The sequence below is a fragment of the Thalassophryne amazonica genome, chromosome 11 (assembly GCF_902500255.1).
Source record: "Thalassophryne amazonica chromosome 11, fThaAma1.1, whole genome shotgun sequence".
In the NCBI taxonomy this organism is placed as follows: Eukaryota; Metazoa; Chordata; class Actinopteri; order Batrachoidiformes; family Batrachoididae; genus Thalassophryne; species Thalassophryne amazonica.
This window is the reverse complement of record NC_047113.1, coordinates 85,816,535-85,837,541: the sequence shown is the minus strand read 5'-3', so window position 1 is coordinate 85,837,541 and position 21,007 is coordinate 85,816,535. Positions and strand designations below refer to the sequence as shown.

General features: G+C 42.2%; 1 protein-coding gene across 1 annotated transcript in view; it reads left to right on the top strand.

Annotated features, from left to right (window-relative positions):
• Nucleotides 1–4,147: 4,147 nt before the first annotated feature.
• Nucleotides 4,148–21,007, top strand: part of slc26a2 (solute carrier family 26 member 2) — a 30,064-nt gene continuing 13,204 nt past the window's right edge. Inside the window, 2 exon segments of the mRNA XM_034182322.1 lie at nt 4,148–4,253; nt 15,617–16,251. Coding sequence (XP_034038213.1) covers nt 15,634–16,251 — 618 coding nt within the window. The 5' untranslated portion in view covers nt 4,148–4,253; nt 15,617–15,633.

Below are 21,007 nucleotides of genomic sequence, written 5' to 3'. Positions count from 1 at the left end.
TGACGTGATGGAAATAGGAGTTATATAACAGGGTTAACATCAGCCGTCTGGATGACATGAATTAAAAAAAAATAGATATTTTTACAGAAAAACACAGTGCATGATTCTTCTGCTTTCTTTGGGATCCATTATGGGTCCACATATTGATTTGGTAAAGGTTTTATGCCCGATTCCCTTTGTGATGCAACTCCAGATGAACAAGGAGACTGAGAGACAGGTGGGTTTTGAATAGGGATGGCACGATATATTGTATATTATCATATCATATTGTGGCACCTGTATTGGATAGTATAATGTTTTTTTTAATTAATATTATGATATCATGAAAAATCAACTACTGCAATAGTAATCTGTTGCAGAATAACAATCAATGATTTATAAAATATACAAAAAGGAAACAGATAACATCAATAACTACAATTTATACTTCAGAATAATTTGTTTCATCAAAATTAAACATTCACCATGGATTACTTTCTACGCATTTAGTGTGAATAGTGAATGAATTATGTATCATGATGCATATGAAATAGTTATATGTATTTTATTTTGAAAGGTGTGTCCTGATGTGTATTATATAGTGATAGGTGTATCATGATATGCATCATATTGTGGCAGACGTGGTATATGTCATATTGAGATAGATGTATCGCCATATGCATCACATCATGATACATATTGTGACATGCATCACATTGTGATAGGTGTATCATGATAAGTATTGCATTGTGACAGGTATATCACGATATGTAGCGTGTTCTGACAGGTATATCACGATATGTAGCGTGTTCTGACAGGTATATCACGATATGTAGCGTGTTCTGACAGGTATATCATGATATGTAGCGTGTTCTGACAGGTATATCACGATATGTAGCGTGTGCTGACAGGTATATCACGATATGTGCCGTGTTCTGACAGGTATATCACGATATGTACTGTGTTCTGACAGGCACATTGGGATATGAAACGCATTATGATAGAACTATCACGATATGTATTATATTGTGATGTGTCCTGATATGTATCATATAGTAATAAGTGTATTGTGATCTCCATCAGTATCCTGATATGCATCATATTGTGATAGATGTAACATATATGATATGTAACATATCGTGATGGGTGGTGTATTGTGATAGGGGTATAATTTTGTGAAAGGTGTATCATGATATGTATTGTATCGTAATAGTTGTATCGTGATATGTATCACATTGTGATAAGTGTATCATGATATATACTGCATTGTAACAGGTGTATCATATTGTGATGTGTATCACGATAGCTGTATCAAGATATGTATCACATCATGATAGGTGTATCATGATAGGTATCACACCACGATAGGTGTATTCTGATAAGTATGACACTGTGACACGTGTATCTCTATGTGTACCATACTGTGACAGGTGCATCCAGATATGTATCACATTGTGATAAGTGTATCATGATATATACTACATTGTGACAAGTGTATCATATTGTGATGTGTATCATGATGTGTATCATGATAGTTGTATCAAGATATGTATCACATCATGATAGATGTGTCATGATAGGTATCACACCACAATAGGTGTATTGTGATAAGTATGACACTGTGACAGGTGCATCCGGATATGTATCACATTGTGATAAGTGTATCATGATATATATTGCATTGTGACAGGTGTATCACATTGTGATGTGTATCACGATATGTATCATGATAGTTATATCAAGATATGTTTCACATCATCATAGGCATATCGTGATAGGTATCGCACCACAATAGGTGTATTCTGATAAGTATGACACTGTGACAGGTGAATCTCGATGTGTACCATACTGTGACAGGTGCATATCACATTGTGACAGGCCTAACATGATATGTATGATATGTATCGTTGTACTCCTAGATTTGAACCTCAGACCTCTTGCTGTGAGACAAGAACAGTGCCACTGTGTCACTGTGCTACTTTTTTACAGAAAAAAAAAAACATTGTTCATGTGAACATTTAAATTTAATCTTCTGCTAATTACAGTTACTCTGTTGTTTGCCAATAACATATTTGTTTTGAACAGACAGCAGTACTCAGCACACAGGCTGCCCTGTTCTTGAACTGGAAGGCAAAATAGAGTGTTTTGGGAAGTTCTTGTCTAAATGGATAATCAGATATTGTACTTCCTATTCAGTATTTAGATGGGTGTGGTGTGATGACAAGAGTTTAGAGTCCAAAAAACTCAGATTTTATTTAGAAAAGTAAGTGATGGTATAATAAGTGGCGTTACAAGTGTAAGTTAAACTTCGTAAGTTTTAATTCTTTCAACGTTGAATGACAAAAGTCTTTATATGACGTCATCCTGAAGCATGATTATTGTTTTTGGTAGATCAACTGTATCCGTTGTCTTCTCCAGCTGGTGATGATCCCAAAACATCAGCCCCCCTGTCAGGAAGGAACATGAGGAGCAGGAACAGAAGTCATGTTTCTGCTGCTGATGGAATAAACTTCTCAAAAAACAGCTACTTTGAATTGTGGAGTGTCAGTCAAAGGTGGTTTGTGCAGTAAGAGCTCTCACTTTGTCTGGACTATACATCACCAACGTGGATATCACTTTGGTGGTACCATCAGAGCTCACAAGATGTCATTGTGGTTTTGATGCCACATCCACCACACCATGGAACTGTCCCAGATCCTGGGTGGCAACCAGGCAGACACACAATCCATCTCCACATTGAAAGTCTCCATTTTTTCTGCTGCAGCTAGGTAAAATGTTGGGATTCCTCTTGGTCTGGAGCCAATGCAGTCATTAGCATTGAGGCTCAAGTGTGCTGGATCTTGTACAGACAAATGCACCACATGGACAAAATGTCATGTTTATTCTCTTCTAAGCTCACTCGGTGTGTAGGCACTGAGATATGTAGAAGTCTTCCTCAGCAGCACACTGCGGTTGCCAGGAGTCTGGCTCCAAAGCTCCACACCGGTGACACCACAACCTCTACACTGGCAACCTTGACTTCTACACTTTGCATGCAGCTTTCTTCCCCACAAAAATGAAGGATGCAACAATCATTCCTAAACAATCCAAAGATGCAGTTTTTTCAATGGCAAAATGATTCACAACTTCAATGAACCAAAGGACAATGTTGGGTTCTAACTGTACAATTAGGTATAGGTAATGTTTATAAGTACAGAATGGATTGTTGTAGACTTTACCCAAGTGCCCTCTGGTGGTTATTTTTGGCCGATGAAAACATTGACGAACACAATACAAATACATGCCATTTGATCACTTTTCAAAGGGATTAGACTCGTCGATAAAGTAAACGTAATGTACAATGGTTCATGTCAGCTCAGCTTGGTGTATAAATTTTATTGTTCCAGGCATTGATAGCTATCAGCTAGCTGTTACAGCCAAGCTAGAGACAAAACCAAACCAGCTGATTTCAGTAGACAAGCAATACAGTCTGAGTGTGTTTTCCTCAGGCGGCCAGTTGTGGAAGTACGAATTCTCGCCTTCGGATTCGCCACTTCGGTGGAAGTGACGTATTGTTGCGCTCTCCCATCAATAAATATTGAAAAATTGTTATTAACACTACAGGTTACACTCACTATGCTAGCTTGTAGCATGTGGCTGTCAAGGTTGCTAGGAAACAGGGTCTAGGGGCAAGATCAGCTAATGGTGCAGCCACAAAATACTCTGCAGGCTAGACCATCTCATTTCAAAATGGCTGGTCGGAAGAGCAGATCTTCGTAGAACACAGCCTTCGAAGGATGTAGCCCATTTGAGACGCAGCCACTGGAACAATGATGAAGGCTTTAATCACCAAATTCGCTCCTCCAGTTGTACCTTTGCATTGGCACAATATAGCAAAGGTACAACTGGTGTTAATTGGTGTTAACTTGAATGTAAAATCTGACTCTCATCTACTATGGTACATTGCATAAGATATTAAGCAAATCTTCCTGGATTTGTTTGAATTTACTGAATGAAAAACAACTCAATTTCCATTTTGCGCACAATGAACAATTGTTTAATCAAGTTGTAGCTATTTTGTACCGCCTTGTAGTTTTTAAGTAGTGATCCATCTTCACACATAGACAACCTATGTTCAAGCCGGTCACGTGACTCTGGCAGCTTGACGTAATCGCACAGCGCGCAAATAGTAGCGCCGTAGACAGATGAGTGTCTCACAAACACACAAAACAGACGCACACAAAAAAAACTCCCACCCAGAATAAGTGAAGGAATTTATGCTGCTTCACTCTCAGGTCAGTAAGTTTTATTTTTTGGGGTGTTGACAGGCGGCTCGATAACTTATTTAGCGGGACTCCGGATAAAGCGGAAGAAAATGGATGGATGGATAGTTTGAGGGTCACGTGGTGTCCACGTTGCAACTTGTTTACAAAGGAGTCATTCAGACGTTCTCGGCGCCTCTTTGGACCACAGACCTGAACTAAAATCCACTTTATGTCAGGACTGCTGGACCCGGACTTTTCTGAACTGATACAAAGAAACGACGAGTTTTGACGGAAGTTTTTCGAATCGACAAAATTAGCAGTCTGTCTTTGATTATCTAGATGAGCACTCGAGTGCAGTACTACGCCAAGACTGAACAATAATTGAAATTTGCCTAAACTTTTTTGATTACTGATTATTACCAGGTTATGTTTTCACACCTGTTTGTTTGTCTATTTGTGAAGAGCCTGGAGCCCACACTTTTTCATATATTATGAAATTTTTAATTAAGATTCATTTCCTCATAGGCAAGAACTGATTCAGTTTTCAAGGTCATGGGTCAAAGTGTAAAGTCAGGAAAAATCTTGGAAAAATTCCTATCTTTAACACTGAAAAAAGTTCAAAAATGTATAACTGTCAAAAAAGATCAAATTTCTTAATCAAATCTTAATCAAACATACCCCAATCACCCTCATATTTGAAAGTGAGGTGCAGCTTGGCACTCATTATCACCTGACAAACTTTGATCTGAATCACATCCAGATTACAGATTTTGTTAACATTTAAATTAAACATTGAAAACCCTATTTAATGTATATTTTATATTATATCTTAATCAAACGTGCCCCAATCACTCTCATATTTGAAAATGAGATGTAGACTGGCACTCACCTTCACCTTACAAATTTTGTGGCCATTTAAATTTTGGCAAAGGCTGTTCCCCCAACCATTGGGCAGATAAGTCATACATTGAACACTACATGCCCTAACGTTGGGCAGAAAATATAATGTCTTACTTTATTCACCCAACCGTGATCGTGTATTTGACATGTTTTGTGCATCTCAACTACATTTGTTAATCCACTTTTTTAAGGCTCTATTGCAGCATGAAAAACAGCGTATGTTTGTTTGACACATTTAATGGTGCCGTCTTTAATTACTACAAAAAAAAAAACCGCAATGGATGAAAGCAGACAAACTTCATAAGCATTTTGAATGGAAGCCTGTTAACGACGATGAAACAGTTTTTGAACAAAAGGCTGCTTGTTGTCTGTAAGATGGTGTTAGTTTGACACAGTTCCCTGGGTGTGATGAGCCAAACAGAACCGCTTTCGATCACAGCCCCTCCACAGGCTGTGAACCCTCCTGCAGCCGACGAGAAAATATCCGCCATTTTTACCCACGTTGAAACCGGAAGTGAACTTACAAGCGTGCTCATTGGTTGGTTGTGGTTGGGCGTATATGCTCACTTTATTGAAACAACAGTTTGGCGTATAGTCACTATGTTAAATTTTACATTGAAAAACCCATTTAATGTACATTTTACATTATATATGAATCAAATGTGCCCCAGTCACTCTCATATTTGAAAGTGAGGTGCAGACTGACACTTACTATCACCTGACAAAGTTTGATCTGGATCTGATCTAGATTGAAGATTTTGTGGACATTTGAATTTATTATTGAAAACCCATTTGATGTACATTTTACATTATAGCTCAATCAAAAGTGCCTCAGTCACTCTTATTTGTGACAGTGAGTTGCAAAGTGGCACTCGCATCCGCATCTGATCTGTATTACGGATTTAGCAGATATTTGATTTTAACATTGAAAAGCCCTTTTGATCTACATTTTGTATTATATTTTAGCTTATGAAAAAAATTCTTATATATATATATATATATATATATATATATATATATATATATATATGTATATATATATATGTATATATATATGTATATAAAGTAGTTTCAGGATGTGCGCTAACCTATACATATTTCAAAGTGACTTGTATATCAACAAATACTGTCTTATCACCAATGGAAGATGGTGCTATCTCTCTGTATGACAAGCTGCTCCTGTATACTGAATAATGTAATGTGTTTCACACTCTGGAGCAGAAGGTGACAGTAAAGCTTGATTAAGGGATGCCAACCACCATAAGGAAAAGATGAGATCTGAATGAGGAAAGTATTCTTTGCCTTTGGGAACAAGTGAATTTAATAATCATGCTCTCAAACTGAAAGACCATGCTTTTGCATACAACCCCAATTCCAATGAAGTTGGGACATTATGTAAAATAGAAATAAAAACAGAATACAATGATTTGCAAATCCTCTTCAACCTACGAGGTCTGTGAGAAAAGTATCTGACCTTTTTATTTTTTTCAAAAACCATATGGATTTGAACTCCGCTCCTCTTTCCATGACAAAAACTCCTGTAACAGTAGAATGTGCCATTCATTTCTAAACTGGACACTGTCTTGATCCGGTATGTCGTCTGACTAGCACAGGAATTGTGAAAAGACGTGGATATCAGCACTTTTTTGGCACATTGAGACAGACATGCGGAGGAGTTCCGCGTGTCGTGGTGGAGCGGCATGGCGCAAAGCAACACCGTGATGAAGCCTCATGGGTCATGTTCTGGCATGTCCAACTCATGCTCAATTTCTGGGATAATCACATGACTGAAAAGCAACCGACAGCCGTCTGAAAGCCATCTGAAAGCCGTCCTGAGAGACCAACACGGAGGTGGTTTTGTGCCGCGTAATGAACGTCTCCGTGGCGCATCCCTCTGCTTTTCTTTCCATGAAAAAAACTCCTGTAACAGTGGAATGTGCCGAAAAAGTGCTGATGTCCACGCCTTCTGCCTTTTTGTGAAAGTCAGACGACGTCCCGGATCAACAAAGCCTTCATGCTGGAAATGATCTGGTTGTTTCAGTGGGGTTTGAGCCTGTCGATCGGCGCTCAGAGTGCGGCGCGCTCTCAGCAGTTGTGGGCGGTCTTTAAACCGTCTGGATCACTCCTTAATCTGAGTAATCCCCGTAAAATCGTCCCTGAAAGCCATATTAATTTTCCGAATGGTGTCCACCTGGAGGTCTCTCACAGTTTCTGGAAAAATTTGATGCAGCAAAGCTCCAAATCGTTCAGACATTTATTCGCAATAAAAAAACGGCAAGAGGGGTGGACCAGTGCTCACACAAAGCCTGCTCACAGGCGAATGACGCAACCGACAGGCATGAAAAAACTCATGCATGCACACGAAGGTTCAAGCTTGGCTGACATGATTCAAATCCATATGGTTTTTGAAAAAAATAAAAAGGTCAGATACTTTTCTCACAGACCTCGTATATTCAATTGAATACACCACAAAGACAAGATATTTAATGTTCAAACTGATGAACTTTATTGTTTTTGTGCAAATATTTGCTCATTTTGAAATGGATGCCTGCAACACTTTTCAAAAATTTGGGACAGTGGTATGTTTACCACTGTGTTACATCACCTTTCCTTCTAACAACACTCAATAAGTGTTTGAGAACTGAGGACACTAATTGTTGAAGCTTTGTAGGTGGAATTTTTTTTTTCCCATTCTTGCTTGATGTACGACTTCAGTTGTTCAACAGTCTGGGGTCTCCGTTGTCGTATTTTGAGCTTCATAATGCGCCACACATTTTCAATGGGTGACAGGTCTGGACTGTAGGCAGGCCAGTCTAGTAGCGGCACTCTTACTACGAAGCCACGCTGTTGTAACATGTGCAGAATGTGGCTTGGCATTGTCTTGCTGAAATAAGCAGGGACGTCCCTGAAAAAGACGTTGCTTGGGAGGCAGCATGTGTTGCTCCAAAACCTGGATGTACCTTTCAGCATTGATGGTGCCATCACAGATGTGTAAGTTGCCCATGCCATGGGCACTAACACACCCCCATAACATCACAGATGCTGGCTTTTGAACTTTGGAATTAATCTGGATGGTCTTTTCCCTCTTTTGTCCAGAGGACACAACATTCATGATTTCCAAAAACAATTTGAAATGTGGACTCATCAGACCACGGCACACTTTTCCACTTTGCGTCTGTCCATTTCAAATGAGCTCGGGCCCAGAGAAGGCGGCAGCATTTCTGAATGTTCTTGATGTATGGCTTTTGCTTTGCATGGTAGAGTTTTAACTTGCACTTGTAGATGTAGCGACGAACTGTGTTAACTGACAATCGTTTTCCGAAGTATTCCTGAGCACACGCGGTAAGATCCTTTACACAATTATGTCGGTTTTTAATGCAGTGCCGCGTGAGGGATTGAAGGTCACAGGCATTCAATGTTGGTTTTCGGCCTTGCCGCTTACGTGTAGAACGTTTTCCAGATTCTCTGAAACTTCTGATTATATTATGGACTGTATATAATGGAATGCCTAAATTCCTTGCAATTGAATGTTGAGAAACATTGTTCTTAAACTTTTGGACTATTTTTTTTCATGCAGTTGTTCACAAAATGGCGATCCTTGCCCCATCTTTGCTTGTGAATGGTTGAGCCTTTTGGGGATGCTCCTTTTATGCCAACTCATGACACTCGTTTCCAATTAGGTGCTCTTTGAGCATTCATCAAGTTTCCCAGTCTTTTGTTGCCCCGTCCCAACTTTTTTGAAACATTTTGCAGGCATCCATTTCAAAATGAGCAAATATTTGCAAAAATATGTTGTTTTTGTGGTGTATTCAATTTAATATATTTTGACGAGGATTTGCAAATCATTGCATTCTGTTTTTGTTTACATTTTACACAATGTCCCAACTTCAATGGAATTGGGGTTGTAAATAGAGGGAATACAGTCTTCATACTACTCGACACAACACTTGTTTGGACTGTGTGAGACAGCAAGGTCAGCTAGGCTAAGCTAAGGTAAGGCTATGATCTTTTACAAAGGTTGAACAAAGAGTTTTCAAACTGAAATACGAGTACGTAGGTCATACATTTCCTTCACCTAAGATCGCCTGTTCAGTGGCGACAAGAAGCAGTTTACTCGAGTTGTTTGTGCCTCATACAGTAACATTAATGAGCCCTTTAGCTTCTGCTTACTGATGGCAGTGTTTGCACTATAATTAAATACGGCACAGATTCAATTAGTTTTGCTTCTTTCTGCATGAAACAAATGCACCACATTTCAAAAATAAATGTGACTTATAGACTTGAATGTTTTTTGTCCTTTATACTGACTACTATTGCCCTGCTCTGACACAGTGGACCTGTGTGAGTGTATGCAGCAGATATGCAGTCAGATGTTTTCTGGTCAATTAGATTTACTAGCTGTCCTCCCTGCGATGGTTGCCAGGTGTATTTTGGATTGAGTTTCTGGTTTTAAAAGCTGTGGGTGGGATTGCTCCCCAGTGCATTTTGGACCTTCTCTGCTCATTGGGAGTTGACTGTTGGTCATCACAGCTCTTTCTCTCTCTCTCTCTCTCTCTCTCTCGTTGCTGAAAACTAAAGTGTTTCGTTCGTGCCTTTTGTGTTGTTTCTCCAAAAACTGTGGAATGTCCTGAGTCTGTCAGTAAGATCTACACCTCTGTGGATGTTTGTAATTCATAGTCGAAAACTTGTCTGTTTATTCGAGTTTTTGAGATGGTTTAGATTTTTGTGCAGTTACGCTGTGGTCTTACTGTCTTATATTTTTATATTATGTTTTTTTTTTTAGAATCAGAATCAAATTTATTGCCAAGTAAGTTCTGACATACAAGGAATTTGATGTGGTGTCATTGGTGCATAAACAACAATAAAAAAAAAATACTTTTGTTAGAAGTAAAGGAGCCAAATAGACAAATGGGCAAAACTAAGTTTACTGTCAGATAGATATAGTGGAATGGGAATGGGGCTGTGCAGGCCTGCAGATGAACAGTACAGAGATGATCAGGCTGTACTTAGTGGGATTGGGGGGCTGGGGGGCAGGGTAAATGGGGGTCTCTGACATTATTTATAAGTCTAGCTGCATTCGGTAAGAAGCTGTTTTTGTGCCTTGAGGTTTTAGTCCTGATGGACTTCAGCCGTCTGCCAGAGGGGAGGGTAAAAAAAAGTGAGAGGGATCGCAACGATCTTCCTTGTTCACCTCAGGGCCCTGGAGGTGTACAGGTCAGTCCTATTCTTTTAATTTTGTTTTTATTGAGGTTTTTAGTCATGTAATACTTTGGTTCTTGGCTTTGGCTATTTTTAAGTGCTGTCTTTACCTTATAAGTGTCCAGTTTTCCATTTCTTACCTTGTCCAAGGAGATCACGTTTCTGTGCATGGTGCATCTTTCTTTGACTTTTAGCAGGATTAGACAAAAATGACTGAACCAATTTACTTGGAACTTGGTGGAAGGATGAGGTACAGGTCACGGAAGAAACCGTTAACATTTGGAACAGATCTGATTAAGGGGATGGATCCATGAATTTTTTTTTTTTACTTTTTTAAAACTGCCATGTATGGAATTTGTAAATAATAATAACAACAGCAATCATAATTATAGCAATAATAATAATACATTCCTGTAGACTTAAGTGTTGGAAATGATCTGGATAAAGAGGTGGATGCAGAATATTTTTTTCCATCCACTTTTTTTTTTTAACATTGTAAGGTAGGGAAGGCATTAAAAAAATCCAGTAGAATTAACTTTTGGAACAGATATTATTAAGGGGGTGGATCCAGGGATTTTTCTTTTCTTTAACATTGCACAATTTTTAGTTCCTTGATGAAGGTCAAGCAGACAAAGAGCAATACAACCATAACCTTCTCCTTCAAGAGGTGAGATTTGGTTTGTTGGCAGAGGTATTCTCTTAGAGTACTGCTCTAGGATCTTTTTTTTTTTTTTTTGCTAACACTACATATGTAGCCATCCCAGTCTCATGGATTGCCGTGATTCAACAGCACGAAATATACATTAATGTATTGGTTTGTCATATTGTCATGAAAAGTGCAAAAATTTTGTCATGGCAGCACAAAATCATTCTAATTCATTCCGTGATGGCTGCACGTAATTAAAAGTGCAGGGGGTGGGGGGGTGGGTGGTTAAGGTTAGAGTTAGGGGAAGGAGTATGGTTAGGCTATGGTTAAGGTTAGAGTTAGGGGAAGGAGTATGGTTAGGCTATGGTTAAGGTTAGGGTTGGGGGTAGTCATTTTGCGATGGGAGGACAAAAAACAAAACAAAAAACAAAACGTGAGACTGGGCTGATGTAGCATAGTGGTGTCAATCAACCCTTGAACACCATAGTTTCCCATCATGCCGTTCTGTGGTTGGACTGACACCCCCCTATATCATTGGTCATGTCTCCTTGTTATTGCGTTTTAACCCATGTTGGTCAAAATTCTTTATTGCTTTTGAGAAAAGGTGAATTTGGATCATTTTTGTGAGATAAGATTGTGAATCCTTTATTTATATATATATATATATATATATATATATATATATACACACACACACACGAGGTCTGTTAGAAAAGTATCCGACCTTTTTATTTTTTGCAAAAACCATATGGATTTGAATCACGTGTGATTGCATCAGCCAAGCTTGAACCTTCGTGCGCATGCATGAGTTTTTTCACGCCTGTCTGTTGCGTTATTCGCCTGTGAGCAGGCTTTGTGTGAGCAGTGGTCACCCCTCGCGTCGGATTTTTATTGTGAATAAATGTCTGAACGATTTGGAGCTTTGCTGCATCAAATTTTTCCAGAAACTGTGAGAGATCTCCAGGTGGACACCATTCGGAAAATTCAGATGGCTTTCAGGGACGATTTTATGGGGATTACACAGATTAAGGAGTGCTCCAGCTGGTTTAAAGACCGCCCACGGCATCTGAGAGCGCAGCGCACTCCGAGCGCCGATCGACAGGCTGAAACCCCGCTCAAACAACCAGATCATTTCCAACGTGAAGGCTATGTTGATCCGGGACGTTGTCTGACTTCCACAAAAATGGCAGAAGACGTGGACATCAAGACTTTTTCGGCACATTCCACTGTTAAAGGAGTTTTTTCATGGAAAGAGAAGTTGAGGGATGCGCCACGGAGCCGCGAATGGCACGGGACAAAAGCACCTCTGTGTTGGTCTCACAGGACAGCTTTCAGATGGCTTTCGGTGGCTTTTCAGTCATGTGACTATCTGAGAAATTGTGCATGAGCTGGACATGCCAGGACATGTCCTGTGAGGCTTCATCACTGCGTTGCTTTGCACCATGCGGCTCCACCACGACGTGCGGAATTCCTCCGTTTGTCTCATTGTGCCGAAAAAGTGCAGATGTCCACGTCTTCCGCAAATCCTGTGGAAGTCAGACAACATCCCGTATCAACACAGCGTCCGGTGTGGAAATGAACGGCACATTCCACTGTTACAGGAGTTTTTGTCATGGAAAGAGGAGTGGAGGAATTCCGTGCATCGTGGTCGAGCCGCATGGCGCAAAGCAACGCCATGATGAAGCCTCACGGGACATGTCCTGGCATGTCCAGCTCATGCACAATTTCTCAGATAGTCACATGACTGAAAAGCCACCGAAAGCCATCTGAAAGCTGTCCTGTGAGACCAACACGGAGGTGCTTTTGTCCCGTGCCATTCGCGGCTCCGTGGCGCATCCCTCCGCTTCTCTTTCTCTTTCGTCTTCTGCCATTTTTGTGGAAGTCAGACGACGTCCCGGATCAACAAAGCCTTCACGTTGGAAATGATCTGGTTGTTTCAGCGGGTTTTCACCCTGTCGATCGCCGCTTGGAGTGCGCCGCGCTCTCAGCCGCTGTGGGCGGTCTTTAAACCGGCTGGAGCACTCCTTAATCTGTGTAATCCCCATAAAATCGTCCCTGAAAGCCATCTGAATTTTCCGAATGGTGTCCACCTGAAGGTCTCTCACAGTTTCTGGAAAAATTTGATGCAGCAAAGCTCCAAATCGTTCAGACATTTATTCGCAATAAAAATCCGATGAGAGGGGTGGACCACTGCTCACACAAAGCCTGCTCACAGGCGAATGACGCAACCGACAGGCGTGAAAAAACTCACGCATGCGCACGAAGGTTCAAGCTTGACTGATGCAATAACACGTGTTTCAAATCCATATGGTTTTTGCAAAAAATAAAAAGGTCGGATACTTTTCTAACAGACCTCGTGTGTGTGTGTGTATGTATACGTGGTTTGTCAATAAAGTATAGGTCCTTTTAATTTTTTTCAAAAACTATATGGATTTCAGACATGCTTGAACCCTCATGCGCATGAGTGAGTTTTTCCATGCCTGTCGGTGACGTCATTCGCCTGTGAGCACTCCTTGTGGGAGGAGTCGTCCAGCCCCTCGTCGGAATTCCTTTGTCTGAGAAGTTGCTGAGAGACTGGCGCTTTGTTTGATCAAAATTTTTTCTAAACCTGTGAGACACATCGAAGTGGACACGGTTCGAAAAATTAAGCTGGTTTTCGGTGAAAATTTTAACGTCTGATGAGAGATTTTGAGGTGATACTGTCGCTTTAAGGACTTCCCACGGTGCGAGACGTTGCGCAGCGGTCCCAGGCGCCGTCGTCAGCCTGTTTCAAGCTGAAAACCTCCACATTTCAGGCTCTATTGATCCAGGACATCGTGAGAGAACAGAGAAGTTTCAGAAGAAGTCGGTTTCAGCATTTTATCCGGATATTCCACTGTTAAAGGAGATTTTTTTTAATGAAAGACGTGCGGACGTCTCACTGTTAAATCTCCTTTAACAGTGGAATATCCGGATAAAATGCTGAAACCGACTTCTTCTGAAACTCTATTCCTGTGCCGCCGCACTGCGCCGGCTGCATCCCGACGCGCGGACACGTCCGCACGTCTTTCATTAATAAAATCTCCTTTAACAGTGCAATGTCCGGATAAACTGCTGATCCCGACCTCTTCTGAAAGTTCTCTGTTCTGTCACGATGTCCTGGGTCAACAGAGGCTTAAATTTGGAAGCTTTCAGCTCGAAACAGGCAGACAGCGGCGGCTCACGGCGCGTTGCGACGTCCCGCTCCATGGGCAGTCCTTAAAGCGACAGCAACAGTCTATAATCTCTCATCAGCCGTTAAAATTTTCACAGAAAACCAGCTGAATTTCTCAAATGGTGTCCACTTCGATCTGCCTCACAGGTTCTGAAAAACTTTTGATCAAGCAAAGCGCCAGTCTCTCAGGAAGTTCTCAGACAAAGAGATTCCGACGGGAGGGGTGGACCACTCCTCACTCAAAGCCTGCCCACAGGCGAATGACGTAACCGACAGGCGTGAAAAAACTCTCGCATGCCCACGAGGGTTCAAGCTTGTCTGATGTAATCGCACGTGATTCAAATCCATATAGTTTTTGAAAAAAATAAAAAGGTCTGATACTTTTCTAACAGACCGCCGTGTGTGTATGTATGTATGTATGTATGTATGTATGTATATATATGTATATATATATATAAGACAAGAGTCCCAGTTAGTGACTTTAATCCACACAAAAGTGACTCACTGTTGACATATTTTAATGGCTTTGAGAGGGGTAAAGAAGTGGACTTTCCGCTTCTGAAGAGCAGTGAATCAGAGAACCAAGAAGCCAGCGGATTGAAGCATTGCTTCATTGGTTGACGCTTCAAAGTGGATTCGCACTACAGAAGCGGTTGATTTTAGAACTGCTGCAGGGTCTGTAATCAACGTAGAGAAATTATCATTTTCCCGACAAACGTCCTCAAAAACAACGGCCGCTCTGAGGGGCCGATAAGGGAATTGTTAAGCAAAAAGACTATTGATGTCGGTGGATCAAATCAATCCTTAATGATACCCGAAAAGAACCGGTTATCGATACGCATCCCTAGAAATAAATGTGTGTGTGTCTGTCCCTCTCTTGTCCAAATGGCACCTCGGAATTAAGTCAAATGACACACAAACGCAAACAATTGGGAGTGATAGACTCTAGTAGTAGTAGTAATAATAGCAGCTGTCTCTTAAGGCAACTATAGTTGCAACCTTGCAGTTTTCTGATAGGTGGAAGGTGATACTGTACCTTTGTTGTTGAAGATGAAGGTTTCATTTCAGTTGCTGACTCAAACCCGCCCTGGAGCAAATATGGCAGCCTTCTTTGAATACTAAGGAACACATTACCAAAGACTTAAATGATTAAAGCAGTAGTCACTTTTTTTTAATCTCATATACTATTTTGGCCATAAAAGTTTGTTTTCAGCATTTAGCGTGTAACTGTTAAAAGCACCTGCTGTCTACTTGCCCTACCATGACGGGTGAAGTGGCACACACAAACTGTATGCACAGTGTCTCCCATCACAGCCACTGAGTCACGTAATGTCTTCAGAATTTCCTGAGAATGTCACACGGCTGCTGAAGGTAGCCAGAGGACAGCATGTAAATATGGCACCAATGTCTGTTTGCTCGTGTTTGATTGCCGTCTGTGTCTCCACTTTATCGCAGATTGAGGTTCAGTCATCATGGCTCTTCAAGACAACCGTTGTACGGCAGCAGAAGATGGATTTGTGATTGACCAGTGGGAACCCCTCATGCTGGAGAGAGTTGAGGACAAAGGTCGAGAGACATGTCAAACTCTTGTGTCACGTCGACTGAAGAAATGCTGCTCTTGCACACCGCAGAAGGCAAAGAACAAAATTCTGGGTTTCGTCCCTATTCTCGCATGGCTGCCGCGCTACCGGCTCCGGGACTGGATTCTCGGCGACATCATGTCAGGACTGATAGTCGGTGTCTTATTGGTTCCACAGTCCATAGCTTATTCATTACTGGCTAGTCAGGACCCCATATATGGTCTCTACACGTCCTTCTTCTCCTGTATCATCTACGCCCTTTTGGGCACGTCCAAGCACATCTCGGTTGGGATTTTCGGGGTGCTGTGCCTGCTGGTCGGCCAGGTTGTTGACCGAGAGTTAACCTTAGCGGCATACCTGACAGATGGCGGCAGCATCAGTAGTAATAGTAACAACAGTGCCATTCTATTGGCGGGCGAGGGGAATGGCACCATCAGGATGGAATGCGACAGGAGCTGCTACGCGATCACCGTGGGCGCTACAGTTACCTTTATGTCTGGGATTTATCAGGTAAGTGGGCATGGCCAAGGCAAACACTGGACTAATACAAATCATGAGATACTGGTGTCAACAAATCCCTGTGTTGTTTCCATGGCTTCAGGCGTGCCACAGTCACTAACACTCAGTGAGACATGGACTTTTTCTTTCCCTGCCAGGGGAGTTGGTGAGTTGCAGTGTGTGAACCACAAATAAATTAATCTTTGCTACACTAAATTCAAATAATTGTCAACAGTGGCCTTGAATGTCTAATAATTGATGAAAATTTCTCATTTACCAAAATTACCAGCAATCTCAAATGGCCCAGGGTCCACATGTGGCCTTAAAGACAATATCCCAAGGCATCACACTGTCTTTAAATTTATTTATTTTTTAAATCAAGGCTGCATAATTTTTAATCTATCATGAAAAAATTGTGCACAAGATCAGTGGACTAGAATATATACAGGGTGGGCCAATAAAATGTTCCCACTTTTTTAAATTTGTACAATTTCCAAAATAACAAAGATTTAATATTCCTGAAAATGAAAAAGAAATTCGGAGAATCCCTCTTGAGATGTGTGGCAATGTCATGACAATGTGTGTGTTGCAGCTGTAATCCAAAGAAGAGGAGCGTGGATTGAACATGTCATCAATGATTGAACTCTGTGGAAAATGATAGACAAAGTGGGAAACCTTTGGTATCAAATGTTAATTTGATGCTTCTGTTACAAGTCTATAAATAAAATTTTTGAATAAGTTCTCATTTCAAAAACTTGTGTATGATCAAAAAGTGGTAACATTTTATTGGCCCACACTGTATATATTTTTAATTCATTCTGTCAGACCAGCTACACTCAACAAAAATATAAACACAACACTTTTGGTTTTGCTCCCATTTTGTATGAGATGAACTCAAAGATCTAAAACTTTTTCCACATACACAATATCACCATTTCCCTCAAATATTGTTCACAAACCAGTCTAAATCTGTGATAGTGAGCACTTCTCCTTTGCTGAGATAATCCATCACACCTCACAGGTGTGCCATATCAAGATGCTAATTAGACACCATGATTAGTGCACAGTTGTGCCTTAGACTACCCACAATAAAAGGCCACTCTGAAAGGTGCAGTTTTGTTTTATTTGGGGGGGGGGGATACCAGTCAGTATCTGGTGTGACCACCATTTACCTCATGCAGTGCAACACATCTCCTTCGCATAGAGTTGATCAGGTTGTCAATTGTGGCCTGTGGAATGTTGGTCCACTCCTCTTCAATGGCTGTGCGAAGTTGCTGGATATTGGCAGGAACTGGTACACGCTGTCGTATACGCCGGTCCAGAGCATCCCAAACATCCTCAATGGGTGACATGTCCGGTGAGTATGCCGGCCATGCAAGAACTGGGACATTTTCAGCTTCCAAGAATTGTGTACAGATCCTTGCAACATGGGGCCGTGCATTATCCTGCTGCAACATGAGGTGTTGTTCTTGGATGTATGGCACAGCAATGGGCCTCAGGATCTCGTCACGGTATCTCTGTGCATTCAAAATGCCATCAATAAAATGCACCTGTGTTCTTCATCCATAACAGACGCCTGCCCATACCATAACCCCACCGCCACCATGGGCCACTCGATCCACAACATTGACATCAGAAAACCGCTCACCCACACAACGCCACACACGCTGTCTGCCATCTGCCCTGGACAGTGTGAACGGGGATTCATCCGTGAAGAGAACACCTCTCCAACGTGCCAAACGCCAGCGGATGTGAGCATTTGCCCACTCAAGTCGGTTACGAAGACGAACTGGAGTCAGGTCGAGACCCCGATGAGGAGGACGAGCATGCAGATGAGCTTCCCTGAGACGGTTTCTGACAGTTTGTGCAGAAATTCTTTGGTTATGCAAACCAATTGTTTCAGCAGCTGTCCGAGTGGCTGGTCTCAGACGATCTTGGAGGTGAACATACTGGATGTGGAAGTCCTGGACTGGTGTGGTTACACGTGGTCTGCAGTTGTGAGGCTGGTTGGATGTACTGCCAAATTCTCTGAAACGCCTTTGGAGATGGCTTATGGTAGAGAAATGAACATTCAATACACGGGCAACAGCTCTGGTTGACATTCCTGCTGTCAGCATGCCAATTGCACGCTCCCTCAAATCTTGCGACATCTGTGGCATTGTGCTGTGTGATAAAACTGCACCTTTCAGAGTGGCCTTCTATTGTGGGCAGTCTAAGGCACACCTGTGCACTAATCATGGTGTCTAATCAGCATCTTGATATGGCACACCTGTGAGGTGGGATGGATTATCACAGCAAAGAAGTGCTCACTATCACAGATTTAGACTGGTTTGTGAACAATATTTGAGGGAAATGGTGATATTGTGTATGTGGAAAAAGTTTTAGATCTTTGAGTTCATCTCATACAAAATGGGAGCAAAACCAAAAGTGTTGTGTTTATATTTTTGTTGAGTGTATTTCAGTGGTTGGCTTTCCACTCAAGAGACTGAATCTGAATCTACCCTTGCATGTGTCCTTGGACAAGACTCTGAACCGCCATTGTCCCAGTCCTGGACCAGCTTTGGATGGGGATGGAGACGTAATCGCTGATGGTATTGTGTCATGTCCAAGGGGAGTTGTAGAATCTCCTATGTTTTGTGGTGATTTATCTGGGTATAGGCCCTGGCCAGATGGGCCTCAAGGTTTGCATGGGACTTATGTCTTCATTGTCTCAAAAGCAAATCAAAATTCAAATGTGAAGAATGCCCATTCTGACGAAAATCAAATTTGAGACTTTTTTCCTTTTTCATGAAAGAAACTATAACCCCAATTCCAATGAAGTTGGGATGTTGTGTAAAATTTAAATAAAAACAGAATACAACAATGATTTGCAAATCCTCTTCAACCTATAATCAATTGAATACACCACAAAGACAAGATATCCATCCATTTTCTTCTGCTTTATCCGGAGTCGGGTCACGGGGGCAGCAGCTCAAGCAAATCCGCCCAGGCCTCCCGATCCCCACACACCTCCCCCAGCTCCTCTGGGGGAACCCCAAGGCGTTCCCAAGCCAGCCGAGAGATGTAATCCTTCCAGCGTGTCCTGGGTCTTCCCCGGGGCCTCCTCCCAATGGGACGTGCCCGGAACACCTCTCCAGCGAGGTGTCCAGGGGGCATCCGGAAAAGATGCCCGAGCCACCTCAACTGACTCCTTTTGACGTGGAGGAGCAGCGGCTCGACTCCGAGCTCCTCCCGAGTGACCGAGCTCCTCACCCTATCTCTAAGGGAGTGCCCAGCCACCCTGCGGAGGAAACTCATCTCGGCCGCTTGTACCCGCGATCTCGTTCTTTCGGTCATGAGCCAAATCTCATGACCATAGGTGAGGATCGGAACGTAGATCGATCGGTAAATCGAGAGCTTTGCCCCCCTACTCAACTTTCTCTTCACCATGACGGTCCAATACAGCGACCGCATCACTGCAGACGCTGCACCGATCCGTCTATCGATCTCACGCTCCATCCGTCCCTCACTCGTGAACAAGACCCCGAGATACTTAAACTGCTCCACTTGAGGCAAGGACACTCCACCGACCTGAAGAGGGTAAAGCACCTTTTTCCGGTCGAGAACCATGGCCTCGGATTTGGAGGTGCTGATTTTCATCCCGGACGCCCCACACTTGGCTGCAAACCGCCCCAGTGCACGCTGAAGGTCCTGATTTGACGAAGCCAACAGAACCACATCGTCCGCAAACAGCAGAGACGAGATTCTGTGGTTCCCAAAGACCCCCTCTACACCCTGGCTGCGCCTAGAAATTCTGTCCATAAAAATAATGAACAGAACCGGTGACAAAGGGCAGCCATGGCGGAGGCCAACGTGCACTGGAAACAGGTTTGACTTACTACCGGCAATGCGAACCAAGCTCCTGCTGCGGTCGTACAGGGACTGGATAGCCCTTAGCAAAGGACCCCGGATAAAGACAAGATATTTAATGTTCAAACTGATAAACTTTATTGTTTTGTGCAAATATTTGCTCATTTTGAAATGGATACCTGCGACACGTTTCAAAAAAACTGGGACAGTGGTATGTTTACCACTGTGTTACATCACCTTTCCTTCTAACAACACTGAATAAGCGTTTGGCAACTGAGAACACTAATTGTTGAAGCTTTGTAGGTGGAATTCTTGTTTGATGTACGACTTCAGTTGTTCAACAGTCTGGGGTCTCCGTTGTCGTATTTTGCGCTTCATAATGCGCCACACATTTTCAATGGGCAACAGGTCTGGACTGCAGGCAGGCCAGTCTAGTACCCGCACTCTTTATTACGAAGCCACGCTGTTGTAACATGTGCAGAATGTGGTTTGCCGTTGTCTTGCTGAAATAAGCAGGGACGTCCCTGAAAAAGATGTTGCTCGGATGGTAGCTCCAAAACCTGGATGTACCTTTCAGCATTGATGGTGCCATCACAGATGTGTAAGTTGCCCATGTCATGGGCACTAACACACCCCCATACCATCACAGATACTGGCTCTTTGAACTTTGCACTGGTAACAATTTGGATGGTCTCTGTCCTCTTTTGTCCGGAGGACACGACGTCAAAGATTTCCAAAAACAATTTGAAATGTGGACTCATCAGACCACACCACACTTTTCCACTTTGCGTCTGTCCATTTCAAATGAGCTCGGGCCCAGAGAAGGCAGCGGTGTTTCTGGTTGTTGTTGATGTATTGCTTTTGCTTTACGTGGTATAGTTTTAACTTGTTCCCACTTGTTGATGTAGCGACGAACTGT